The sequence below is a fragment of the Buteo buteo genome, chromosome 8, assembly GCF_964188355.1.
Source record: "Buteo buteo chromosome 8, bButBut1.hap1.1, whole genome shotgun sequence".
Taxonomy (NCBI): Eukaryota; Metazoa; Chordata; class Aves; order Accipitriformes; family Accipitridae; genus Buteo; species Buteo buteo.
In genome coordinates, this window is record NC_134178.1 from 40,711,826 (window position 1) to 40,739,194 (window position 27,369).

At 45.3% G+C, this 27,369-nt stretch overlaps 1 protein-coding gene across 1 annotated transcript; it reads left to right on the forward strand.

Moving 5' to 3' along the window:
• The first annotated feature begins 950 nt into the window (after positions 1 to 950).
• Positions 951 to 18,379, forward strand: LOC142034053 (protein spire homolog 1-like). The gene is made up of 16 exons (XM_075034760.1): positions 951 to 1,191; positions 1,995 to 2,026; positions 2,520 to 2,684; positions 3,434 to 3,559; positions 3,828 to 3,893; positions 6,764 to 6,961; positions 9,070 to 9,138; positions 9,621 to 9,750; positions 10,198 to 10,322; positions 11,680 to 11,755; positions 12,298 to 12,449; positions 13,632 to 13,757; positions 15,103 to 15,167; positions 16,008 to 16,035; positions 16,444 to 16,586; positions 17,744 to 18,379. The coding sequence occupies exons 1-16, from the start codon at positions 951 to 953 to the stop codon at positions 17,913 to 17,915; spliced, it is 1,914 nt and encodes a 637-aa protein (XP_074890861.1). The 3' UTR covers positions 17,916 to 18,379.
• Positions 18,380 to 27,369: the final 8,990 nt, after the last annotated feature.

Here is a 27,369-nt window from a genome sequence, read left to right on the forward strand (position 1 = left end):
CCTTCCTTTTTCTCCCCCCAGCTTTATATGCTGGGTATGACATCATATGGTATGGAATATCCCTTTGGCCAATTTGGGTCAGCTGTCCTGGCCATGTCCCCTCCCAACTTCTTGTGCCCCTCCAGCCCTCTTACTGGCTGGGCATGAGAAGCTGAAAAATCCTTGACTTAGTCTACACATTACTTGGCAAAAACTGAAAACATCAGTGTGTTATCAACAGTCTTCTCATACTGAATCCAAGACATAACACTATACCAGTTACTAGAAAGAAAATTAACTCTATCCCAGCTGAAACCTGGACACACGGGCCTTGCTGCCCTTGCCCTGGGTGCCCACCTGGCCTACCTCATTCATCCCTGCACGTGTTGCTCCCAGCCCCAGCTGTTGGGATTTGCTGTGGCAGGGCCAAAGGGTCAAGGCCAGGCAGGAGTGGGGCCTGTGGTGGATCCAGGTGCCCTGTAGAGTTGATTGCTGTAATGTATTAATACTCCCAGAATAATTTCCCATCAAATGGGTTGCATTTTTGTGGGCTTCTGTGAGTTCTCCTCTGAGTATAAGACATTATTTCCTGTCTCCTTCCCTCTCTGCCTGAAGTTCAATGTACTCTTTTCTTACCTGCCAATGTTGGTATTCCAATTAATACATTTGTTAGAAACAATGGACTTAAATTGAGCATAATTTTTGTACAGTTTTATCTTCTCTTTAGATTCCATTTTGTTGTACACTTTCTGTTTTCTTTCAAGGAGTCTCATACAAATACAAATTAAAGTGGTGTCCCTTTAAAAATATAGAGCAAAATTGGCATTAATGATCGCACCTGTGGGGAAGAGAGGTGAGAGCAAACCAAGAGGCAGAACTGATAAAAGGCTGCGAAGAGCACTTGCTTGTTGTGGAAAGGGGGGGTGTTAAACTTCCTAGGCTAAGAGTGGAGATGAGTGGTAAAGGTGAAAATGGAGCCTCCACGGTGTGAGCAGAGGATCACAAAGGTCTCTCTAGCTGAGATTCTGAGGTGTTTGGAACATCCTATAAGTGAGGAGCAAGCCTGGGCTGTCTGCTTTCAGTGTTGCCGTAAAATGGAGCAGTTGGCTCAGGGGCTGTGCTCGCCGCTCCATTCTGTATTCATAAAAGGTCCTGGAAGCATCTTTATCCATGCTGATGGTACTGCTTCGTTCAAGGTGTACCACAAGTCCGGTAAGAGCATAGGTAGCTGTGGATGCCAAGGGCTGTTCCTGTAACAGGCTGAAATGTGGGGACAAAGTGGGGAGTTGTTTGGGTTTTTTTCCCCCTCTCCTCTCTCTGTATGTTGTCATGAAGCTATTCTGCTGGCTATACTTAATTTCAAAGAACTGTAGATGAGTGGTAATACAGATGTATGGCCTAGTAATTTTTCTAATAGTCCTCTAGTGAGTCATTTGGTTCTAGGGAATAGCTGGGATGAAAGTTTGTTACCGCTTACGTTATTTGAAATAAGTAGTCTGAGGCTTTAGTATATGTCCTGCTCTGTTCATCTTCCAATGTATAGTTGGTTCCTTTGTTATAGTAACTCTCATGACAGATCTATGATTGACAGTTTCCCTCTTTTGTCACTATGTGTAGCCAGCAAGTGGCAACAGTTTGTCTTATGCACCGCTTGGTTGCACTGCTGTAAAGGTCAATGCTAGGCTAACTCTACAGGGACAAGAGCGGGTAATAAAGAATGAAGGCAAAGATCCAGTGCCTTCCTTGCAGTTAGTTATCTATTAGCAAACAAAAAAAGTACACAGTAGCAGCTAGTTTGGGGCTAATGCTCACAATAAGAGTATCCTGTGTTGCTTTCCAGGAGTCCCCAAATATAGGCCTACTTTCCCCAGGTGGGACTGACATTAGTAAGGGGTGTTTGTTTCCTTATTACCAAGAATTTTTCCTGTTTCTCTCTCTTGACAGGGATTCTAAAAGCTCTTTATCAATGCCTATGCAGTTGTCTTTCTCCCCCTCCCCTCTTTTTTCTGTTTCAGATGTTGGCAGTGTTCAGCAGTCAGAGGATAAGGTAAACCTGCATCTTTACGTTCGTTATGTGTGCAGGTATAATTCTGCTGTAGCAGAAGGCCAGCTAAGGAGATGCAGATGTCTTTGGAAACTATCAGGGTGCTTAAATTTGCTGTGCCCTATGAAAGTGACGCTGTCCCCTGCAATCTGGAAAATGAAACAAAATGCTAGGATTGAACTCACATAAGACAATGGGACTAGGAAACAATGTGCGCAGATGCTGCCCACTGTGGAATAGCCCACAGTCTTTTTGTCTTAAGAAGAGATAACTTAGAGGTGCTAGATAAGGGCATTTAAAAAATCTTAAAACAGCTTATTTAGGGAGTATCTCGGGCTACCTGATGAGTATCTAGCTGCCTTTTGGGCCCTTCTCATCCTGAGATGTGCTGAGCCCTGAGGGGCAGGGGAGGGTATGCACATGGCTGGCAAAGTGAGAGCTGTGAAGTTCTCCACAATGCTTTGTGCTGCACTGCTTTCTTGGTCTCTGTCTGCAGCTGTTGGAGTACTTGGGAATGGTGATCTATGAAGCCCTGGACTGGGGAATCGACAGCCAAGTGGAGCGAGAACTGAGTGATACTTTGGAGAAACTGCTGTGCCTCATGTTGAAACTGGATGATGAGGCAATGAAACCAGCAGTCACTCTGCAGGATGTTATCAAGGTTTCCTTCTTCCCACTTAGTAAATATAGCAGCTTAGAGGAGTTGATGGAACAATGCTGTTAACCAAGGGGCAAGACCATTTCCAGGAAAAAGCTGGGTAGCTTGTTGGAGGACATAGAGGGAGCACATGGCCTTCCCATCAGAGGGAAAAGGCAAAACCATATTAGGCGTGTGCAGGTGCCTATGGAAAAGAATGAAGAAGGAAAACTGAGCATGGCTTTCACACAGCCGTGTGTACAAAGTCCTTCTGTACTAGTCTCCAAATTTGATACTTAGAAGACTATGGATATTTTAAAAAGTCACTTGTCCATAGTATTCAGTTTCTGCAAGAGCTGGGATTTGAATATCTCAACTCAAACACTTTCCTCTCAACCATAATTTAAAGGTATGAGAAACTTCCCATCCCTCTGTCTGATCAGGGCAGGGGAAAAGAACAGGGCAAGTGACTCCACCTGCTGTGGTTTTTTGTGCTTTGTCTACACTGGAGACTTCCCCTTTCAGGTAGTTATTTCAAAGCACACCTTATGGAGAAGAAGATATATAAATTACATAGCTACTTACATGTTTGTACATGTAAGATTGGACATCTTGCTTTGTTTCTCTGCATCTGCAATAGAAAAAAAAGATACTAAGGGGCTGTGAAGAAGTTGTTTTTTAACCATGGATTGAGAAAATTGAATCTTGCTTTATTCCATCCTACCATGTTTTTTCATTTCAAGATCTCTTTTAAATAGCTGTACTTCTTTCAGGCCTGCAAGGAGCACTTGTCCAGGCCTTCTGAGGCTATCAGCCATTATGAAAAGACCTGTAGGAGTCTGTTTACTGAATACATGGAACTTCAGAAGCTTGTGACCATCATCCAGACCTCCAAAGAGGTACATTTGGATCACCCTTTAGCTTGCTATTCCCTTCACACACTCACCTAGTTCTAAAGTAACCTTCCCATTGCACTAGAAATGGAGTGCCTAGCTGAAGGTCTATTTCACGATGTGAAATGCTGCTGTCTCCACATCATATTAGTAATTTATGGTAGCTTTTGAAAGTTTGGGTGTTTGGGGCTTTTCAGATTAATATTATTCATACTGGATAGACAGGAAATCACTGAAGAGTGCAAGGTAATGACCTCATGTGCTTGCTTCTCAGAGTCTGAGGAAAATGGATGTGGAAGCTTTGGTGGAAAATCCCCTTCAGAAGAAGGAAAAACACTGGGTAAGGGATTTAATTTCTTCATTATGGGAGGTTCGGGGTTTTGTCTACCTTGGGTCTCTGAGTCTTTCCATTGACTTCTATGAAAAGTAGAGCTTGAACACAAATTAAATTTCTTAGGTTGTTCAAGAGCTTAAGTAGTTAAAAACTTGTCTGCAAAACAAGCTGGGGAGTGAATCTGAAGTTAAACTATTTTGTGTGTTAACCTCATGCAGACATTTATTCTACACAAAGATTGTCTTTGTGGTTCAACTTAAACCACTTCTAAAAATGAAGTTGGAGGCAGTCTTTGGAGTAAATGTCTACAAGTAGTTACTCAGGCTGATTCTTCCTGCAAATGAGCCCCAAACTCTAGCTCTTGGCAGAAACTGACACCTGCCAAAAGCAATCTGTTCCTTTCTGGTACCTGCACTGAAAACTCCCAGAAAACTGTTTTGTTGGTGGTGATACTGGGGTGGACTAGTTCACTCTTATGTGGGATCTGTGCTGGTTCAGGGCTGGAGGGGACTGATGGCCAGTAGCCCTGTCCATCTTTGTGGTTGTGCAGCTCCAGCAGCTCAAACAAAGGGGTGAAGGAGGGTGAGGTTGATGTAGCTCCTACCTTCTGCTCACTGCCTTTCTTGTCTTTCCATTCTGTCCTTCCACAGATCTTGGACTGTGTGTTTGGGGCAGAGAAAGCAACTTATTCTGTTCTTTTCAAGGCCCTACACAGTCAGGGCTTAATCAGAAACAAATAGCTCTTCTGGCTGGAGCTCTGCCCAGCATAAACAAATGCACTGTAGTCTGGAGTCTGTGGAGACAAACAGCAAGCCCCGAGAGACTTGTGGGCTTGCTCCCTTTGTCTAAATAGCACTTGCTTTGAAGCGTGCTCAAACTATTCGTATGAAAATGTTTGTGAAATGTGTGTTTGGGCATATTCTCAATTTTGTGATCTATTAAAATAAACTGGCAAGCTATCTCAAACCACAAACTCATCAACTGCTATAGCTCTTTTCTGCAGGGAATACATGAATAAATACATGGGCTTTGCCGTGTGGCCTGAAGGCCAGTGTATTTGGCCTCTGCTCCTTCAGGAGACATGAATTCCAAAAGCAGGATGTCTGTTGCAAATCCTCTGCCTCTAGTTTCCAAGTCCCTAAGCACCAATTGATTGCATCGCTCTGACAAACTCTTGAGTTTAAAATAACTGGGATGCCAACTTCACTGGGATCCCACAGATTAGGGCTGATGCCTTGAGTGGTGCCAAGCAGCTAATGCTCTCTATGGACCGCACTTTTGCATGTTGACTGCTACAAAACAGGCCTTCTGAAACATAGATCACAGCCTGATAGTGTGCAGGGTTGTACGGTTTCAGCAGAGCTTATCCGTACATGTCACGAGACAATCCTAACCTTGAAATCTAAGCAGTGAGACCTCTTAAGAACACAACTGTCTTACCACTCATCTGTTGAACTGAATGTAATATGTTTGGAGTGTTGCAGCATTTTGTGTTGTATTGCCAAGGTGTGGGAACTTTATGTGGAGTTTGACAATACCTGGGATTGCCCAAGTAGAATAATTGCAGTGATCCAGTCAGTAGGGAAAGAAAAGTATGACTGACCTATATCTGAAAAATGTTTTGGGTGTACAAGTTGCTCTGAAATGTCCAGCTGAAGGCAATTCTTGTCCTGAAACTAATGTGGCAATAGTACAGTATAGAAGTCTCTCTTCAGGTCATATCTTTCAGTCAAGTTCTGTCACTGTGTGAAATACAACTCTAGGAAGTGCAAATAGCTCAGGATAAGCTATTTCAAAGGCCTCTAATACTAATCAGTTTGCCCAGAGACTTTTGTGTGTTCTCCTACACAATAATAAATATAGCCTAGGAGATATGGCTAGTATATGGTCACTCTTTGACAGTTCTAGTTCTCTGGAGTTGAGGTATGACTGTACCAAAGCCAGGCTAAAAACATCAAGAAAAAAATCTATCTCCTTGAAGGCAGCCATCAGTCAGAGTTTGCATAAGACTCTTCTGATATTATACCAAGATATCTGAAGGGATAAGTTGAGAGAAGATGTTTCAGACTGCAAGTGGAAAAGGGAGAGGAGTCTAAGTCAGAAACTTTGTTCTGAGGCAGTTTTCTAAAATGTTTTACTTCCCTTTCACTGTTTATAATACAATCACTTGTTCTTATTCAATTTGCCTTGGGATCCAGATAAGCTGTTGACTTAGCACTTCCATTACAATGTTGTCTAAACATGCTATCGAGTTGATTATTTTTTTCCTGTCTTTAACTTTTGTTGGGTTATACTGCATGCCTGAGCATCCTCAGATATTAATACAGGATCAGGATGAGCAGATGTCAGTTACCAGCTTGTACCTCCAGGCTGAAACTGCTAATATATGCTGCTGTGAAGGTTTAAGTAGGAGATCCCTGTCCCCTTATCCTCCTCTTTTGTCTGTGGGCCCTTCAACCCTTGGTTGGTTGTTTTCTAAAAGTTCCGAGGCTTTTAGTGGTAAGATTTGGGATTTCATTCCCAGTGTTTCCTAGGATCCAATAATATGAAAAAACTCTGGCACCTGGAGCACTTGCAGGAAGTAGGTACTCAAGAAAATGGGTCTAGCTACCTGGCAGCAGAAGTTGTGTTTTGCTGAAGTACATTCTTAAAGTTAATGACAAAATTTGGGAATGAACCTGGCAAGCCAGCTCCCAGATCCATCATTGTAAATTAACTTCTGCAAAGAGAAGCAATTCTCTGTGCTGGTACTGTGCCCTGATCTAGAAGTGAGTTGAAGGGGGTGTTGAGGACACAGTTCCCTGTTTCTGAGTTAGTTCAGTTGCTAAGTGTGCCCTATTACATGGAGGGAGAGGATGCTGCTCTGTGCGTTCTAGCCAGCTGTTGACTTGGCCCTCTCTGGTTTCTCCAAGGCATCCCTGTGGCCCAGCGTCATCCGTGAACTACAGAATGGTGTGAGGCTGCGCAAGGCCACTGAGCGACCACAGTGTCACGTGTCTCCAAAAGAATGTATCCGCTCTCCCTATGAATTGCTTTTGGATGATATTCAGCACAAGAGGTACACCCTTCGGAAGGTGAGTGACTAGCTTCAACGGACAACTTTGAAAGCACCTGTTGTACCTAATTTCTAAGCAGTATTTGTTGAGACCTCTTCTCCAAAAGCCTGTCTTTCCCAAAGGTACTTCCAAGTCCAGAAGTGCCTGGGTCTCCCTCTCAGCTGCAGCTCAACATTAGATCACCCTGTTTGTCCACCCAAGTGCTTCACATCCAGTAACTTTTTAAGTCAGGGGTAGCCATGCTTTCATGAAGTTGGATGGTAATTTTTTTCTCCCTCCAGGGGTCAGCCACTCTCTTCCCTGCAGCAATTATGCTGCCTTGCACACAACAGTCTCATGAAACAGACCCTTGCCTGCTTATGCTTTCCACCTTGGATGCTTGTGTCCTTCCAGGCTCCTTGAGCTGGGTTGTGCCTGGCATCTCTTACTAGTTTCCTTGCCTTCTTGGATGTTGTTGGATGTGTGCAAGTGCAAAAGCACTTCTGAGCGAGTCCTTTGCTCAGCCTGAGGCAGAGGCCTCTAGGCAGTGTACGTGAGCTATTGCAGGAGTTTAGTCAGGGTCAAAAAAGCTGACCCTGTTCCAGGGGCATCTGCTGTGCTGACTCAAGTGGTAAGGGGTTTCCAGCAATGTGGATGGTTGCTGAAGATGACCAGATACAAAAATGTCTGGGGTGTCTCTAAAAGCTTGTGATTCTGTTAGCCTGCTGCAGCTTGAGCTGGGAATGATGAGCAGATCTAAAACATTGGCATAAGGCTTTGTGGCATTGGCGTGCTTTGCAAACAGACGTCTTGGCAGAAGATGAGACACTACTCTACTTGCAATAAAGAGTGATATTTTAAAAAGTGAAAACTTTGCATACCACAATAGACATCAGCTTTTTTCTCCTTGTTGGTGCTGCTAGAGTGCAGAGGGTTTAAAAGCCTCAGCTAAACCGTGCACTTCTCTAACACCCCAGCTCTTGCTTGTGTTGACTGTGGCTCCAGCCTTCAGATAAGGCTGTGACATTTCTCTGGAGATGATATCTTGATTGGTATATAAATGAATAGTAGTAGGAAGGAGACAATACCTTGCAATGAACAGAAGTAGTTACAATTTACTGTGTATCAATGAGCTGTGCAGTACAGAACTGTAACTCAAGGTGGCAGGATGAACTGGGTCTTGATTTTATTTTTTCTTTTTTTTTAATCTTTTTTCTGTGGTCGATGAGAAGCACAAACATGTTTGAAGAGTAGTAGTCAGAAATGCTAGAAGAAAGCGTAGAGTGCTACTGCTCAGGTCTTTGTGAAAGCTCTTAAACGAGGATTTCCCCATCTGCAAAGCTATTTTAAAGCCTCTCTAGCAAACAGTGGTCTAATTTGCAAATGAATGAAAGCACAGCTAGCGTGGGAAGCTGTAGTGTTGTTCTACCTGCACTCCCACGTGTTCTGAAGTTGTATACACAGGGAAAGTAAACGGCATAGCCTCAAATAAGAGTAAGTGAACAAGGCAGCTAAAGACATGCATGTGCAATGTGACTTCTTGGTCAGTTCTCCTCTATGCAGCAAGCACAGGGTTTGATGAGAGAGACAGTCTGCCTCACATGAATACCTGCCCTGCAATTCTATCTTGTTATTGTTCCTAGTTTTATGCAGGGCTGTAAGCCAGTCTCTGGGACTCTAGCTTATGCATACAGCTGCCTGCCGCTACAGTTCTTGTTACAGTCTTGTTAACCCATTCAGTTATTCACCTCCCTGGAGCTGAGTTCTCACTGATGAATGTGATGTGACCATGGTGCTTGTCAGGATCACTCCTGACATTAAAATCTTGAGTACAACGTTTTCCAGTGGCTTCTCAGAGCAGTTCATGAGGTGCTGGGGCTAGAAGGCTGTATGCTTCTTGTGCAAGCCTCAAAAGGCTGTGCAGCATTTCTGATTGCCTCTAGCTTGCTGCAGGCAAATCTGTCTCTACCAAAAACCCACGTAGGTAAACATCATCATTCTACACTTCCCAACTCAGCTTTGTTATGCCTTCCCTACCTCCCCCATTCCCAAATCCTGACTTGAAACATTCACTGTGTCACTGAGTGGGAGGGTGTGCCAGGAGTAGAGGAAGAGCTACTGCTGAAGCATCATTTCTGCTCTTTCAGGTGATCATCGAGCAAAACCACAGGACCCCCAAAGCTGATGTAGCTGCCCCCAAGTCTTATCTAAAGCCTGTAGGTGATCTGGTGCTGCCTCTAATATAGCAAAACAAGATAAGTCTGGAGTTGACAGGACAGTTTCTATGAATATAGAGCTAATGTCTTAGCTACTGGTTTGGATTTGGGAGGGTGATATATTAACCACACTTTTGGGCACACTCTCCTGCCAAAACATGAGGCTAGGAAAATGGGAGGTGACATCATCATAGGAGAAAGATGATCAGTCTCCCTACTTCCTTTGCTGCTTCTTCCATTTAGAACATTTTGTGGTCCTGAAAGCAATCCTGGAGTTCTCAGTTTCAAATTTGAGAGTTGCTAAAGTATTCTACCATGCATTATCTAAAGGTTCTGTCATGTGTCTCTTGTGTGCGAGGCCCAGTGCACTCCTGAGTGAGAAGCACTTGTAAAACAGTGCCATTGTTGAAGGAGTAGTTCTGTCACCACTGGTCTCCTTGCTCTATCCACTGGCTCTTTCTGGTGCTATGCTTTGCCTGCAGGTGCTGGAGAGGAAGCTGAAAGAGTGTGTGCCATGCGAGTCCGGCTGGCATGAACACCTCATGGCAGAAGTAAAACAACCACAGAAGCTTCGATCAGCAGCAGCAAGGGAAAATGGGAGCAGGCCCAAAGGTACCTGCTATAAAGTGACCTGTGAAGCATGCAAGTGAAGTCAGCATTGACTAAAAATAATGGATGGCCTTTGAAATGAAAGCCCACTTATCTTTTCTATAGCATGTATAATGCAAGGGAGGTAGGAATGCAAATTTTGTGTGATAGAAATGGTATGGCATAAGAATAGTTCTTTCTAGAAACATCTTTTGAGTCTTAATAAGCCACAAACAGATTTTCAACTTACCTTTTTTTTTAATGGATGTTCGAATTTGTCTGTCTACTAAGTGAGAAAGCAGGATTTTGACCATCATGCAAAACTAAAAAATTATGTAACTACTAGGACAATGTCTAGCCAAATATCAAATTCTGATGTGTGGGTATCAAATTTGTCATTTTCTTGTCACAGCACAATATCTTATCTTATCTTACCTGTTTGGGGGTTTTTGTTTCCCCTCTCCCCTGCAGAAATGCTTGTGACACCAAATATTGTCTTGAAATCTCCAAGCGATAGTTTCTTAACTCTCCAAGACACCAGTACCAAGTTTAAAATTGTCAACACTACAACACAGCAGCTGGGACCAGGAGTTCAGGTAAGGCTTTAAATGAAAGGACTCTGGAGAGGCACAAGTACTTCAGGTATTAGATCTGCACACACACGTAGCCTGGAGCATCAGGTTCAAATCTTAGTGTGGGCAATCTTGTCTCTCAAAAGTGAATGAATGTGGTACTATTAGGTTCACTGAAGTCCTTTCCTCTACAGAAGCTCATACCATATTTAAACACTTCTTTTTGTGGCATAACTGAAGCTTATAGAACCACGGTCTGCTCTGGTTTCTTAAAACTAGATCCTGCAGAAGTTTTAATATGCATAGCAGTTTGGCCAATTTGGGCCGGAACTATAAATGCTCTTGCCTCACAGGGAGGCATTTGATACTAGATGTATTGACATATTTGCATTTCAAGTGGTATGTGAGCTCGTGGAAGGAAAACATAATGATTTATTTTCAGGAAGCAACATCACTGGTCAATTCCCACTATTCTGCCTGTGGAGCAATTTTGGGAGCACCATTCTTCAATAAACCATGATATATAGTCTTTGGGTTCTTTAACTCCTGGCTTGATCATGAAAAGCTTGACTGCTTGGTTCTGGGATTCAGTCTGAGCATATTCAGAAATTCTGTGAACAGAACTGAAGCCCTAACACATCATGTCTAGCACAGATGCGCTGGCATACAAACAGGAATCTGTTTTCTGTAAACATTTCTGTCTGAAATGCAGTTGCTTAACTGAGGAAAACGGATATGAATTAATAAAAGCAGAAAATCTTAGCTATATTTGGACAAGTCTGTGCTACTTGTAGGAATGTTCAGCATTTGAGAACCCTGTGGTTCATGTATTGCTTCTAAACTAAAGAACGTTCATATGGAGACTAATATAATCAAATTTGTTTTCTGCTTTTCTAGATAAGCTAGAAACAATGCTGTTGAGATACAGCATTGGGTTTGAGTTGAGTTAGTGGCGCACAGTCATTGAACTGTTCTCCGGTGTTGCTACATGTGAACTGGAGCCAAAACCAAATGGTTCCCGTGTACTCTTGATAGTTATATAGGGTGGATTTTGTGAAGTTGGTTCTTGAACAGATGAAACTTTGGGACTAGTATCTGCATTGAACTTGGGTGAGAGAAAGAACAGATGAATTTGAAATTTCACTAACTTGGCTGGAGCTTCCTGGTTGTGGGGACAATTAACTTGCTATTACTTCATGGAATATAAAGTTGCTAAATGTACCACATTGATTTCTCTCTCTGCTCCACTTTTGGCTGAGCCTTGAACATTTCTGGTCAGTCCTGGATATGCTGGCTTTTGTTTAGCAGCAGCAGCACTCCTGGGGAAGTGGGCTTGGTGTCTTATATGCAGCTAAAGAACATAATGTCCTCTGGCCTACAGGAAACCACTCCCAAGCTGCCTTCCAGCACCTGGCTTGTCTCAGCCAGGTCATCACTAGTATTCTGCAACAGCACAGGTCAGTGTACTTCTAGCTGCACATCTAAACCAGGTGATAAAAGAGCAGTCAATGGCCTGCAGGGTTCCCAAAGCCTTTGGTTGGGCTCACTGTACACTTTCTCTCTGATGACCTGAAGACACTTTACAGGAGAAGCTCCAACACTAAGTAATGAGTCTGGGGAGGTGCCCTTAGAAAACCATTCCTCTGCAGTTGACTGAGGCTTGTAGGGCTCCTGCAGCTTCAAAACAATGATAGCATGTCCCCAAAGGCCTAACTGGAATTCACAGTAAAAGCTAAATGAGTGTTTTGAATGTTCAAGTAGAAAGTGCACTACTTGATTTTATTAAACTAAATGGTGCTAATGAAGCCTCATCACTGTCTACTGACAAGCATAATTAGTGTAACCTCTGCTTTTTGTGATCTAAGCTGCTGGGGGGGAGCTGTGAGCCTTGCTACCTTCAGAAGGCAGTATAGTGCTCTTGAGCGTTCAGCATTTGGGGTGAATCCTTAGAAGCTGCCAGTTGGTTTTCTGCACCCTAAAACTCTTTCTTCCTATCCAGGTCTTGCTGCAAATTGCACACATCCTCCCATGAGTGCACCCATACTAGGAGACATTAAACATAATAGTTTCCTGAATGCTGGCCAACAGCAGCTGCCTCCGTACAGAGGAAGGTCCAAATCTTTAGAGAAAGGCCTTCAAAGCAAGGAACTTGTAAGTCTGGCATGTCAGCTAGCAAGCCTGGTCTGATACATCTGGTAATGACCAGAGCTTGCACCTTGATCCCCGTGCAAGCAGTAAGCATGTTCTGTGGTTTTTGCCTTAGGCCATATTGTATACTGATCTTAAGTTGGGATATTATTCTTTCCTTGGAGATGGCTTAAGAGAAGACTGGATGCTGTGGTGTCCTTGTGGAGGCTTCCTAGTTTGAATGATATGAAATAAAGTTGTTCCTCATACAAGAAGAGAAAAATACCACTGTATTACTTTAAAGTGTCCATCAAGGCTTCCTCAAGCAGACTGTAGTTGGCAGCGGGACTGTCCTGCTTTCTCCATCTCCCCTCATTCTTTCTAGATTCTGATATGTTCACAAATATCCTTTAAGATGCAGTAAAGGGAACAAGTAGTTGACAAAATGTAGATAGCACAGCATCAGTGACTTTTAAATGTATGTGGTACTGAAATCATCAGGCTCTGAATGACTGTTGTGGGAGCAATGCTGGGTTTTGTGTGCTTCTGTGCAACCTTCTGAATCATGGCCTCACCCTGTTCTGCCCTGACAAGGTGTGCTGTGCCCTTGCCTCCTCCTTTCCTTTTGCATCCCTCCCTGCCCCACTCCCTGGCAAGTCTCTAAACTGACCATAACTCTGTGTGACCTCTTTGTTCAGCAGTGTGGTGCGGGATGCAGGTGGGTTGGACTCCTCACCTGGGGATAAAAGCAGTGTTGTCTCTTTTGGTCAACCACCAGACCACAGCTGCCATTTCTGTGGGGCCTGTGGGTCTTGGGAGAGAGAAGGCAAGAGAGTGTTGTGCTGTGGAAAGGGTTCCTGTACCTAGGAGGGGCCAGGGTGCCATCTGTGCTGTGGTCTGTACCAAAGGGTAGAATTCTCCAGAGACTGGCTCTAGAGATGGTATTAACTACTGTGGTGACTGAGGGACCTGCTTCCCTAATGAGGTGTCAAGAAGCTGCTTGAAAACTATAGCAACCACTAAAACCCCTGTAGTAGTTGCTCTGCTAGTATTCTCAAAGAGTCAACTCGTATTCCCCATCACTGGCAAAACTGAGTTTTGGGGACAAATGCTCCTGAGCCTTTTGGGACCCAATTTTGAGGATGATGTCCCCAAATATCTGCTTCCTTCAGCTTTCTCTGATGCTTAACTTCTGTCTTTCAATAGGACTGTCCCTCTTCTACCAAGTGGCCAACCATTGCTGAGCTGATTGGAACCAGATATGCAATGATGACGTTGGAAGGGCAAGGCTTCTTCCAAGGAGGCAGTGATAGTGCCTTTCCAAGAGCAAAGGTATGTTTCCTTTCCTTTTCTTTGTACTGTCCTTGCCTTTTCAAAAGTTGGCTGGCTTCATGGCCCTCAGTGCTGAAATGCTGAGGTACTCTGCCTCAACTTATCCTGTTCATACAGCTGATCCAAGATTGATGCTAGGCTTTAAAAATCTTTTAATAGTTGTGCTGTGGTGGCTTCTAATCAATATTAAGCTGTAAACTGCCTAGAAAGTAACACAGCCTTTGCTTGATACTTCTTGTCTGTTACTTCCACGCTGGGAGAGCTGACTGCCGTGACTGTTGGCCAGCTCTGAAATCACAAAATAATTAATTGGGATTTGGTACTGCTCAACAGTGAAATGAAGGCTCTTAACTCAGGCTCCCGTACCTGAGTTGTGCTGGCTCAAACCACCTTGCTGAGTGGACACAAAGGTTGGGGAGATGAGGAAGACGGGGAATGACCTGCAGCACAGGACTGTTGGCTGTCCACTCTGCTTAACTGCTGGCTTTTTCACCAAGTCTCCTTTAGAGGGAGTGTTGCAACCAGCCCCTCTAGAGCAGATGTTGCTAGCACAAGCCCTTTGCAGCACAGATGTAAGGAAGTCCGTGCTACTTGGCTTAGAGGTCAGCGTCTTGCCCTCACTTATTTAGCAGTATAGACAGAGCCAAAGGTTCTACTAGCAGAGCTGTGCTACTTGCACAATCTGTCTGATGCTCCTGAGACTGAATCCTTGTTTTCTTCTCACCTTACTTACCAACCCTGCTTTAACTTGCCTGCTCTCTGCCTATTCTAAAATGGCTCTCTTACCCTCTTTGTGTTCTTGCTGCTGAAGTTTTTTTAGCTTTCTCAAGCTCTACTTCTCAAGATAATATCACTTCTGACTGCCAGCTGTGTATGAATGTGTTCTTTTTTATAAAGTTCAAGCGACTCATCAGCTTCCTTATGACTCATTTTTTGCTTCAGGATTGGATTCAAATTTGCCCTGACTTAATCTCTTTGGGATTGCTGCAGTCTACCTCAAAGAATGTCTCTCTTCTTCCCTCTCTCTTAACTAGCTACTGTTACACTCTTGCACAATACAGCTATTGTTTGCTCAAGAGCCTTTTTTTAAACTCCTGTTGTCTGGCAGCTGCCCCAAACCTCTGCATCATAAAAACATTGGCCTACAAGTAAGGCTTTTTTTTTTTTTGCCTTTTTAGCTTTTATTTCCTGTGTCTTTGCTATCCTTTATTGGACCTCTGTTATTGTATGTGGATATAAAGCCTTTAGAAGGTTGGTCTATGTGCTTGCTCTTTGGCAGGCAGTGGATACTGTTGGTACAAAGATATTTCCCATTTGCATTCACAAGTAACTTTCCTTTCCACAGATCTGTTTCAGCTGCCATAAGCAGATGTTTCTGAAGTGGCCTTACAGCTGTTACCTCTGCAGCAGGTGAGCTGGTACAAAAGGACTGAATGAGGAGGGAGAAAATAGTTGAAAGAACAGTGCTGAAAATACTTGGTATTCAAACAGTTGTAGTACTGGATAGGAACAGGTTGGTGAACCCTTTGGTTTTGCCTTACTGCAAAAGCCAGGCTGAAGTGCCTACAGCTGCAGAGGATGTGGAAAAACTTGCCTCTGAAGTGGTATCTCAATTTTAACTCTTAATAGCAATAACCAAATTTACTGTGCAAATATTAGATTCAATTTCTCTCAGAGATCACTCTTTGCATTTTGCTCTAAAGGTTGGATTTAACTTCAGTCAAGGGCTTGAGCAGGTTCTGGGAGAGACTTTTCACCAGAATCTTCTGCTGATGACCAAAAAAGCGAACTCCAGACCTTGTGACTGGGAAAGGAGTTGGACCTACTTGTATCCACTATTTGTCAGAGGTTTTCTGATCATAGGAGAGGAAAAGAGGAACTTCAGCCTCATTAAGGCTCACTTAAATATATCTGAAGCAGTGGTGAAGCACTGAATTGATTACAAGCAACAAGTAAACAACCACTGAGAACTGAGTAACTGTCTGGTGGTACTGCTGGGTGAAAAGTAAAGGGCCTTTGCAGATAAAGCCTTCAAGCTATGGATGCTGACACATTTCAGATGATTTAAACTAGGATAAATAGGAGGGCTGGCAAACTGAATAGGGGAGTTCTAAGCTTGCTTACTTTGCCATCAAGTGATTGTGCCACAATCACAAATTAAGACTTACTTGGGAAAGTCACCCTTAGCTGCAATATTGGTATCTGCAGATGTCTACTCGAATGATAATGCTGGGAACTTTTTTCTCTTAGTGTTGTCTGCTGTGACTGCTGCATCAAGGCAAGTCTAGTCTTTACAACAGCACATGAGTTTTTTACATTTTCTGTTTTCCCTGCATCTCACCTAGTCATAGGAAGCTTTCCTTCATCCACTGATACCTCAAATCTACCCTCTAGCTTGTTTCTAAGCAAATAGAAGAGGGAATATTACAAGGTACAAAAGCAACCAGGGTCCCACAGACATCTCTTGTCATACTCAGCTAAAACAACTCTGGTTCCTCTCTCTTTCATCCTGTGTAAATGGTTGGGATTACTCTGTGCTCTATTTACACAAGGGTCAGAAAGTTCACTGCATTAATGGCTATCTTCTAAGTGCACCAATAAATCAATTGCATGTCATGCAAATTTTCATGCTAAGGAGGAGGATGTGTTTCTCTGAGAATTCAGGTGACTTGTGTTGTGATTCTAGATGTCCATGCCCTTCAGAATGTGTGTACATCTCCCACTTCACTTCCTAAAACTTTTGAGACTCTCCCGAGAGGAGGACCCAGCTACTCAAGAGCAGAAGAGCTCAGAGCTGCTGCATGAAATAGAGCACTGGGAGCGTTTTGGGTAAGCTGGGACAGGGATACTGTGTTTTCACCTTGAAAGACATTACTGGTTACTTGTATATGCAGGTCTACAAACATGCAGACAGCAATATGTATTATTATGCTGGTCGGCTGAATGTTATGCTGAATGACTGGTTTAGCCACGGGTCTAACTAGTCTACAGTTCTCTGGAAGTATTGTGGATTTTAGATGACCAAAAGGGAGGATGTGTAGGTGCTCTGAAATCCATTTTGTTTTTTAGCTATCAGGTTTCTGACATGGATTCAGAAGTGTCCATGTTAGTCCAGACATAGAAGGTTCCTTGTGACAGCTTCATTTGTATGAGGATTTCCAGACCCCATTGTATTCTATCCCCCACAGCTGGGGGTCTGTCACTACAACCCAGGAGTAGCACCTTTATACCTAGAAACAAACTATGCTAATGGTCTCAGGTATAACTGACTGAAGAGTAAAGCCACAAATGGCTTCTTAGTCCCTCTGCACACATAAAGACACCCTTTCCTTTTTGTCCCCAGAAAGGAAACTATTTCAAAAAGAGCTTTTGGTAGTTCTGAGTGGAAAAGACAGACTTTGTGGGTATAAGTGCAATATCTAGGACTGGAAACATACATTATCTGTTCTTTCCAAATTAGTTATATATTCTACTGGGGGAACAGGTGTCTTTTCTCTCTGAGACCATTCTTTAATGTAGCCAAAATAGTGTCACAGCAGTTTCTGGTTCAAAGGCTTGTACTTCTGTTGCCAAAAATCAGGGGTAGTATTGACTACTGAAGTTAACTGTGTGGGCCAGTGGTTTGGTCTGTCTTATAATGCAGGTGCTGCAGAAGAGGTCTGAGTGACTGTATTACTGCCATACTTCAGGCTGGCAAAAAAAAATCCTACAGCATAAGGATGTGGCCATAACCTTGGATCAATCACAGATACCCATTAGTCCTTTGGCTAACATACTGTCAATAGAGAGAAGGTGTCAGTAAATGAAGCTGTTCTGGTGCTCAGTAGCTTTCCTAAGTGGAGCTGACTGCTCTGTTGAACTCATGCATTTAGCTAAATCACTTAGCAGTGTTGGATCATGTGTGGGGAAGGGTGGAAGAGCACCATGACCTCTAACAGAAACCTGGGTCAACTTTCCTGCTTTTCTTTTTCCCTCTCCCACTCCAGTGTACCCATTATTTTGGAACCCCATTGCCTAGCACAGCCTCTGTGCTGTTACACAGGGACCATGGCAGACTGGCTGACTGTAGACATCTGTATGCGGTGTGAGCAGTGTCTGTTGAATATGGCTTCCAGTCAACAGCAGAGCATCCCTCTCAGGAGAACTTCCTGGCCTTGAACCAACCTGGAATGACTCCACCATATATTTCTCCTGTCACTTGTTCTGTACCTGAAGTAAATGAAACAGCTTTATGTACCTACTGACATAAAGGCCTCAATAAAAGACCTCCCTGCTGGTTAGTCTAAGCAGGAAGCACAGTTAGTATTTATGTATTGTAAAGTATTATAAAGCTTTGTGGTTTTTAGAACTGTTTTAATTCTTTTTATGTGTCTTTGGGGAAAATAAATGTTGAAGCACTATCATGCCTCTAGCATTTCCTCCTTTGCACCTGCAGTTGTCGTTGTTCTGTGGCACTGTTCGCATTCATTGCTGAGCAGACTTCAGCCTATGTAATGAGTAGGGGGAAACTTTTAACCCAAAGCCTCTATTCCCGAGAGGCTTGGAAAGTGAGGCTCTCAGTTATGTGATCACATCACCATGCATTTTGTAAACACTTACTCCCTCCTGATAACTCACTAAAAAGCACTTAAAACTCACTGCTGAGATGCCTGTAACACTGTAGTGAAGTCTGTCAGGCAGCTTGCTCAGCCTGCTTGCTTTGGAAGCTAGCTTGTGATTTGGTTGTTTTCTGTGTACTCTCTGTGCTTTGCCACCAGAGCTTTCTAGTGCATGTCGCTGAAGTACCTAGTATATCCCAAAGCCATCATCACCTGAGGGGCAGATGGTTGTTCTTGAGATATTCTTGCTGTTTGTATTGGCCTTAAGTTTTGCCCTGAGCTGAAATGGACTATTATGACGTATGATATTCTAGAAAAATAAAGAATGTTTTGGTAAATTCTTTGTGTGATTAAAACCAAAAGTGGGATATTTGATTCTCCTGTTTCTCCCCAGGAATTGCCTGTATGGAACAAGTGTAGGTGCTCTGATAGAGTTTTCCCTGGTGTGTTTTGCACGGCCTGGATAGACAGTGTTGAAGGATACAATGGACTTGTATTTGGAATGAGTCATGCTGAAGAAAATAATGGTTGAGAAGGGCTAGTGCTTCTAGATAGAGAAGGGAAGAAAGACATGTTTAAGCTGAGCCCAAGGTCTGCATCCAAACTGCCAGAAGGGTCAATACCTCCAGCTGACTTGCACTGGCCCAACTCTGCTTCCTCTAAACTGCCTGTCTGCAAGCTGACACCTACTTGCAGGTTTGGGCAAGCTCTGCAAGTAAATGAATGTGGGGAAGCTGGAGCTTGTGCTTCCTTTTGGAGCAAGTTCAAGTGTTCCTCTTCCTTCAGTCAATTAGAAGGGGTGCAGCCTGCCTGCCCAGGTCCTCTCCTGCATGTGCTAATCACTGGTGCTGCTGGGAGGCACATCCATATCAGGCAGGTGGGCTCCTTGCAGGCTGCAGGGAATGGCAGCCAAGCCACAGCTGCGCTTGCTGGCAAGATGGGCGCAGCATGGGGCCGGGGGCATTGAGGTGCTCTTGGACGCTTGCTGAGTGAGGTAGTTTAGATAGAGCTAGAAATGAGCTGAGATCAGCCTGTTTTGATTAATGTGCAAGCCCAAAATGCATCTCAGAGCCTGGGTGCAGCAGTACAGAGAGAAGGCGTCTGTATGGCACTGAGGTAGACTTCAGCTTACCTGGAGAGCAAAGGTGGTTCTAGGTTCTGCCTCTTGCAGAAAGCCACATGGGCTTTTTTTAACTGGCTTCCCCTTTTCCTATGTTGTTTGTGACCATGAGTGGGGTGAGGAAATGCCCTCACTGCAGAACAAGCAGGCAAAGGGGGTAGGGGGTGGATGCTCAGGGATAGGCAGGGAAGGTAAGACTGTCCCATATCTATTGAGCTGTCAAGAAGACCCCTGTTCCCATCACTCTACTATACTGGTTGCATTGGCCCCTGAGTGGGCTAGTAAAACATCTGTCCCCTGCACAGGAGTGACATCTAGTACTTCTTCAACTCTGGCATGCAACCATTGCTCCTGACCAAGGCAAGTCATGACAGCTTGGGGAGCCAGGCTTACCAGAAATGTACATCTGTTTAAACACAGCCAAAAGAACTTGGTCATCTCCTTTCCCTGGCCAAGGAGAGCCCTTTGGAGGGAGCAGGGCCTAGGCCTTACCTGGGAGCTGCGGAGTACAGGGTGGAGCAGGCACCACACAGGCAGCCTGAGGCCAGGGTGCAGAGTGGGAGACTCCTGTGTGGAACAGACCTGGGACCAAGCCTTACAGGCACCAAGAGCAGTGCTTTCCAGGGGTGTGGAAGTGACTGTGCAAAACCTGTTCTGTTTGGAGCCCCTCAAAGGTGACGGTTTGGAGGAAAGCCTTCCCTCTGCAAGCATATGGCAGGATTTGATCTATTTTTTAGTCTTTTGCTGGTTCCTCTCATCATAAGGACCAGAGCCTTCGCTGCTGAGAGTCAACCGATTCTAGTTACTAGAGTTGTGTTTGGGTGAAACTTGCCTTTGGGCAACTGGGGACCTTTTGGTATTCTCCCACCACCGTAGAAAGCAGTCTGTCTCCAGGCTCTGGCGTTGAGTCCCTTCACACAGCCCATAGCACCGTAAAGCACAGCTGCAGTCCTCGGTTCTATCCTAGTAGTGGATCATGACTGAAAAATGGGAAAAGAAGCCTAATTATTATTACTGGTAATGGTGAGGAGCCTGAACAGGGGCCCTGGGAGCAGAGGAGGGAGATCTATCTAGGCGAGCTTACTTCTCCCTTGTTTCCTCCTCGGGTCAGCTCCATGTCCACCCATCTCTGAAGCCAGCGAGGGGCGGGCAGGACTGAGGTGGGCCACCTTTTATTGCAGCACGGGGCCTCTGAGGAGTGAACCCCAGCTAGGAGCCCGGCTCCGGAGGCGACGAAGCTCCACGCCTCGCCTTCGCGCCTGCGAGCGGGGCCCGGCGGCCCCGGGGAGCCCGCCTGAGGGGAGAGCCCGCCTGAGGGGGGAGCCCGCCTGAGGGGAGAGCCCGCCTGAGGGGGGAGCCCGCCTGAGGGGAGAGCCCGCCTGAGGGGAGAGCCCGCCTGAGGGGGGAGCCCGCCTGAGGGGGGAGCCCGCCTGAGGGGAGAGCCCGCCTGAGGGGGGAGCCCGCCTGAGGGGAGAGCCCGCCTGAGGGGGGAGCCCGCCTGAGGGGAGAGCCCGCCTGAGGGGGGAGCCCGCCTGAGGGGAGAGCCCGCCCGGGCGAACGGCTCCCGCCGGTTCCAACGGCTCCCGCGGCCGCCAACCGCCGCCTCGCCCCGCCGCTCCGGCAGGGGGCAGCCGCCGGCCGCGCTGTCCGGCGGGGGTGACAGGGGGACCGGGGCCGGGCCCCGGGGTGGTCGGCGGGCGGGAGGAAGGTGGAGGTGAGCGGTAACCTCCAGCCTGCCTGGCGGTGCCGAGTTACGGCCTTCGTTATCGCCCAGGTCCCGTCCTTCTTCCAGGAAATAAAAGGTGTTTTTACTATCCTCACTTGTTTCTGTTTTTATTTGTCCGTCCCGTGGCAGTCCCCCGAGCCCCGCTCCTGGGCATTTCCCACCGGCAGACGGGGCCTGGTGGGGAGACGAGGGGTGGCTGGGGTGGGTGCGTGGGCTGAAGACAGCTGGGACAGAGACACAGCAAAACAAAAAGGAGGTTTGAGGTGGGGAGTGGGAGAGGCCTGACTGCAGTAACGTTGCATGGCTGTTGATGCTTGAAGCCATCCGGGAAAACACGCTTTTGCAGAAAGTACGTACAAACCTGCTTGAATAAAATCGCTCAGGGCGCTACCGCCGGCAACTTCTTGTTCAAGTGAGAGGTGGTTTTGAGGGGGCTTTCACCCTCCATCCGATTCAGTTCGGCTTCATTTTCTTTTTTTCTTCTGTTATAAAGGATAAACGTAAGGACATCGCATTTTACGCGTGAAATAAAACTGTAGGTGTGGTGTGGGGCAGGATTAGATGTAAAAACTATGTGGGCGAATTGGGGAAATGGTCTGGAAGAAACAGGAGGCAGTTGAATAAGGATAAGTGGAAGGTCGTACACTTGAGCAGCAATATGAACTCCCCAAGTACAGAGGAGGGACTGATGGGTTAAGAAGCAATTCTTCAGAAAAAGGATCAAAAGCTGAATGCGAGTCAGCTATGTCATGGTGTTGAGGTGATGGAACATAAGTTGAGGGGAGATGTGGGGTAATTGGATCCAGCCCAGCAGAGAGCAGAGAGAAGGAGCGGAAGTCGAGAAACCATTACCTACCAGGGAAGCCTGAAAGAACTGAAATTCTCTAACCCAAAGGAGGAGAGAACTGCAGTCTTTAAGCACATAAAAGGACATAATCTTTGCTCCTTGACTGTGATGGAGAAGAGGAAAAAAAAGAAAAAAGGAGGCTTAAGTCACAGCAGGAAAGACTCAATTTAGATGTTAGGAAAAACTTTCTAATGACAGGGATAATAAAGAATAGACTGCCTGGGGAGTGGAGAGCTCTAAGATCAAGTTAAGCAACATCTGTCAGGGATGTCTGAGGTTTAGGTGATCCTGCCTTGGGTTAGTGGGATGGACTGGTCTGACCTTTCAAGGTCCCTTTCAGCCCTAATTTTTCAGTGGTTCTGCGGGCCCACATTAATCTTCTTAATGGTATTTAAACAGTCAGCAGCTTCTCTTAAGTAACTGCTAGCAAGTCTCTTCTCTTGCCTGCGGTTTAAAATTAACTTAATTTCCATGCATCACTTTCACCCTCCAGCTCTCAAGTCCTGCATGGCCAACCAGCAGCTGAATTCCTTGACTGCTTGTCAGTACCTTCCTTGCGGCTCTGTAGCTATCCACAATGAAAAAGAAGGGATAGAAATGCTGCATATCAGTGGCTATGTCGCCAGTGTGAGGGTGGCCCCCTTTTCTGCATTTATACGTAGGCGGTACAGTCTCCCTTCTTGTGATAGTCAGATCTCATATGTGGTTATTTCATTTTGTGCACTCCAGGGACCTGCCTTCCCCTGTTGCCTGCAGCTTTCGGAGGGAGCTTGTTGTGCCGTGCCCTGCCTCTGGCAAAGAGTGGCCTATTTCTGAAAGGAGTCACGTTAGACTATGGGTCTTCACTGTTGGTTTGTTACAGGTCAAGGCTTGAGTGTCCAAGCCCAGACACTGCCCAATGTGTGTGGCACTTGTGCGTAACGATGCGTACAACAACAATTAATACCTTGTCCACAAGTGATCTCTCTTCAAATGGCACAGACTCCAGAAAGAAGGAGTCTATGGTGTGAAGTTGGCCATCAGTCTGGGAGCATGTTCTTCCACCCCTTGAAACTACTAATAAAGGTGAATTAAGTTTTTCATCTGCCAGCAACAGAGTAAGAGGGAGAGAAAAAGCCAGGCCATGATGAGCAGTATCTGCAATCCTTGTCTAGTGTCCTTGGAAAACAGGGGAGCCAGTGAGTGTGTCCTGAAGGCAGGGTGTCTGCAAACTTAGTTGTTTGCATAAAACAGAAAAGAGGGCATTTCCATAGCTGAGAAAAACTATCCCTAGTGAGAGAGGGAACCACTGCCTGGAAGTCCTCACCTTTGGAAAATAGCTCCCTGCCAGGTGCTGAGCTGCACCTATGGATTGTGACTGGGGTGACGCTGCTCAGTGTAACCATGAAAACTGGGTGAGTATGGCACCAAGAGGATCACTGACCCCACGTCAGAGCTAGGAGACCAGCGATAGAGGAGATATCCATAAACAAAAACAGGTTATCCAAAGTCAGGAAAAAATATGAGGCATCCAAACCTTCATTGCATCCTCTTTAGTATTTACCTAAAACAGAAAAGATGACATTTCTATAGCTGGGGAAAATTGTCCCTAATGAGAGGGGGAACCACAAGTATCTTACCTGCCCACAAAGAAGCAGTCGCAATTGCTCCCACTAATCTTCTCCAGTGGTTTTAACCAGCCAAGGTTACTGTGGGCCAGGTACAGAGCCCTTCACATTCACTTTTGTTAACAGAGCAAGATCTATCCTGTGTGATGGGTAAGTATTAAGAATGTTATTTTATACATGGGAGTAACATATAAAGAAATGAAGTGGCCATTGCAGCAGCAGGTTGGAACACAGGGTCTTTCACTCTCGGCCCTGAGCTCCTTCCTCCAGACCGTGCTGCCAGCTCCGAGGCGGGGGTGGGGGTGGGGGTTGTTATTTATACGCATAATAAAACACCACCTGAATGCAGCTGGAGTCCTACCTTTGAGCAACATTAACACACTTGTGACTTCATTTACAGCTATTTCACTTTGCCTCTCTTGATGCTGGGAATGAGAGTTTCAGGTGTGCTCCCCTTTAAAAAAAACACTGTGAAATATGCATATGTTAAAGTTGGTTGTGCTTTTGTGGAGCCTATATCCCAAACTATATAGTAGCCGCTTTGTGCACAAATTGTACAAAGGCACAGTTCCACTCCAGTGAAAATGTATTTATCAGAGCCACAACAGTATGAATCCGACTCAATAAATAAGACCTCAATTTTTTAAGGGAATGTTAGGAATAATACAAATACGGCAAGCTCATAAGGCCCTTGCAAGGTAAGTATGAAGCAAGCTTACTCTTTAATTGCTGTGACTTGGGAGAGGTTTTTTTGGAAGTGCTATAAAAATCATAAGCTTTCTTGAGATATTCTGAACGCTGCTGTATCTCGGAGGATTCGGGGGAAGGATGAGATTAGCCACCCAAACGTAAGTTTATTTGAATGAAGCAATTTATATAAAGCACAGCAGGATATTTCAAGATAAGAGGAAATCAGGACCTTTTTAGTTTTTTGCCCAGACACCACCACCTGGGGAACTCGGTTCCAGCTACACTTGAGCACCCTGTGTTTTGGGCATTGCAAACTCAAAGGTTTCCCATCTGAGGGGTGTTGCCAGCTGCAGCGAGCTTGATCTGTGCTTAGCTCTGGAGCTGGAGCCAGACTGCATGCGAACACAGTATGGCTGCAGGCCTTTTTGGTGTTTTTACTCTGTGGAGTTTTTATGAGACCATATCTGTCAAACGTATGTGTGAAGATAAATCAAACAAGCACAGCCACGGCTATTAAATAAATGTGAAATCTGAGTGGCTTCCACCAGCCCCTCAGTCCCTCCCCCTCAGCTGCCGTGTGTGCTGAGTGTTTTACAGAAACAGGACGGTGAAGAATGGCTGGTTATGAGAAAGGGAAAGCAGGGGGGAGGCAACTCCTAAGGAAGGGGGTGATTTTCTTGCAGGGGGAAGCAGAGAGCTACAAGATGGGTTTGGGGCTCATGCTGCTGAAATATTTGGGTCTGGAATGAGCCTGTTTTGGATCTGGATGACTTTTGAAGAAGGAGGGACTCAACAAATTCCATCAGGAATGCGGTCTGACTGCTGTCATGGCATCCAAAGTGCAATGAAGATGGGGACTCAGCAGAGGAGGCAAGAAGGTGCTCCATGCAGAAGTGTAACGAGGTAGTCGGTCTCAGACCATGTTTGGGGCAAATGCTGTGTGAGCACCATGAGGTTGCTGTGCCGTGAATACCAAAGCATGAGAAGGACATCAAGCTTCTACATGCCTCACAGCCTGTCTTCTCCTGGAAAATAAAATAGTCTTGACCTGATCACCACTCAAATTTTCCCCCTATTCCCTCAACTGTTCTTGCCCCAGGAGAAGGGTGGTCCTTCCAAGGTCAGGGTTGAGGTTACTGACAGGTCAGGGAGGGCAAGGTCAGGCTTGAAGCTGACTGTCTGTACCAAAGCTGTCCCACATAGGGAGAGGGCCTTGCAGTTTCCAAAGCCATCAATCTCCTCCCCACTTTCACAAGCTATTCACCTCTCCCAGTTTTAAGTGGAAGAAAATACAGCCAACCTCTTCAAGCCCTTGTGTCGCGCCTCTGGGAGCTGCATTCTTGCTCTCGAGTGCTCAGTCACCGAAACAGAATAGCCAATATATCACTCCCAGTGTCTTTATTTGGGGGTTGAAGTTGGATCAATGTATCTGAAGGCTACTGTAACCAGGAAATGATTCTTCTGATTTCTGACAATGGGGCCACTTCTGCCACCAAGAAAGCATTTGTCACTTCTCCCTGGCTGCACCAGGGTTTGGCTGAACGCGCTTATTTACCCCAGCACGCAGGGAGAGCATCCTCGCAGAGGAGATGGGGACCCGTCAGGAGTCGAGGCTAACGAATCGCATGGTAACGAAGCGTACGGTGCTGGTGCCAAAGGCGAAGCGGGGGGGGGCAGCGCTATGCCATGTGCTCTGGACATGGCCCATAAGGCAGGAGTGTGGGGGCAAAGATTATTTGACCTGGCTCCTACATCTGTGAAATCATTGCCCCTCCATTGATTTTTAATGCTGGTTGACACTTGAAGAGGATTTGACCCATAGGAATATAGTCTGCTGCACATAGGGTGTCATAACATCTCTTGGTCCTTCTGTGTATATCACCAATGTTCAGCTAAATGAAAATAAATACTCAGAGATGGTTTTTGCCAGTAAAAACATACAAGGAAAGAGAAGGCTAATGTACTAGCAAGTGCATTTCTGCTGAGTTGCTAATGCCATGCCATATTATTAGTAGTAATAATTAGCAATGCACGTGAGATTACCATTGAACAAATGATCTGTGAACACCCAAAAGGCCAGGAAAACACTTAGAGCAAATCTTTCTTTGAAAGTAAATAATTTAGATTGGATTCTGTGGGCTCACAGGGCCAGGTTGCTTAGTTGATGCGATAGCATTGTTGCTTTCAATGAAATCTAAATCGGCCAATTTACACAAGCTGAAAATCTTATCCTAAGTTTTCTGTTGCTCACCAGAGTCATTATTAATGTGAAATATTTAGGGGACTAGCTTTTCATTCAGTGCTGGAGTTGGGTTTTTTTAAGAGTGTGCCGCATGTCCTGGTATATAGCATATACATGCAGTTCCAAGTGATTCAGTTGCCACTTACCAGCTGAAATGCTGAGTCTATACCGTTGTGTCAGTGGGGAACAATTTTATTCTGATCCCAAATAACAGAAAGCACAATTCAGAGGTCCTGAAGTGCTTGGTTGTCAGAGCAGAGGATAGGGTGCAATTTGAATTTAGGATGGCAACACAGAGGAAAAGGTGGTCATGACTGACGGCAGCGATGCGCCTGCAACTTCTCTGTGCATACAAACACCTAGCGACCCCTACTCTGCCATCCAAGGATGATATGTAGGTTAATAATACGTTTTACTCCTAAACGTGTGCTTTCCTCTAGTGCAATTCCATTCACAAATGCAGGTTTTGATGGAATAGGAGTAACACAATGGTGACTTTCAATTCTCTGGTCTTCAGTTTATCCTACCTATTTCTCCTGCAGTCATCAGTCATATTCTGTTTACATTGCTGCCCTGTAACCAGGGTAAGAACCTTGTTAAGATCAGGCTAGAGATGCAGATTGGCTTTGACATCAACCGTACTGTCTGCTGTGAGAAAACCCCCTCACACCGGGATCTGTAACATGCTCTAAGGCAGAGGCAACGTGGGCAGTTGCCTTGGGTGCCAGACTTGCAGTCTTTCTCTTTGATTAGGGCAAAGGAGACAGGCACTGGTTGCTGCT

Coding starts and splice junctions, on each gene's coding strand:
- LOC142034053 (XM_075034760.1), top strand. CDS start 951: ATGGAGCCTCCACGGTGTGAGCAGAGGATCACAAAGGTCTCTCTAGCT. Junction 2,027..2,519: donor TTCAGCAGTCAGAGGATAAG/GTAAACCTGCAT, acceptor CTCTGTCTGCAG/CTGTTGGAGTACTTGGGAAT. Junction 11,756..12,297: donor AGTATTCTGCAACAGCACAG/GTCAGTGTACTT, acceptor CTTCCTATCCAG/GTCTTGCTGCAAATTGCACA.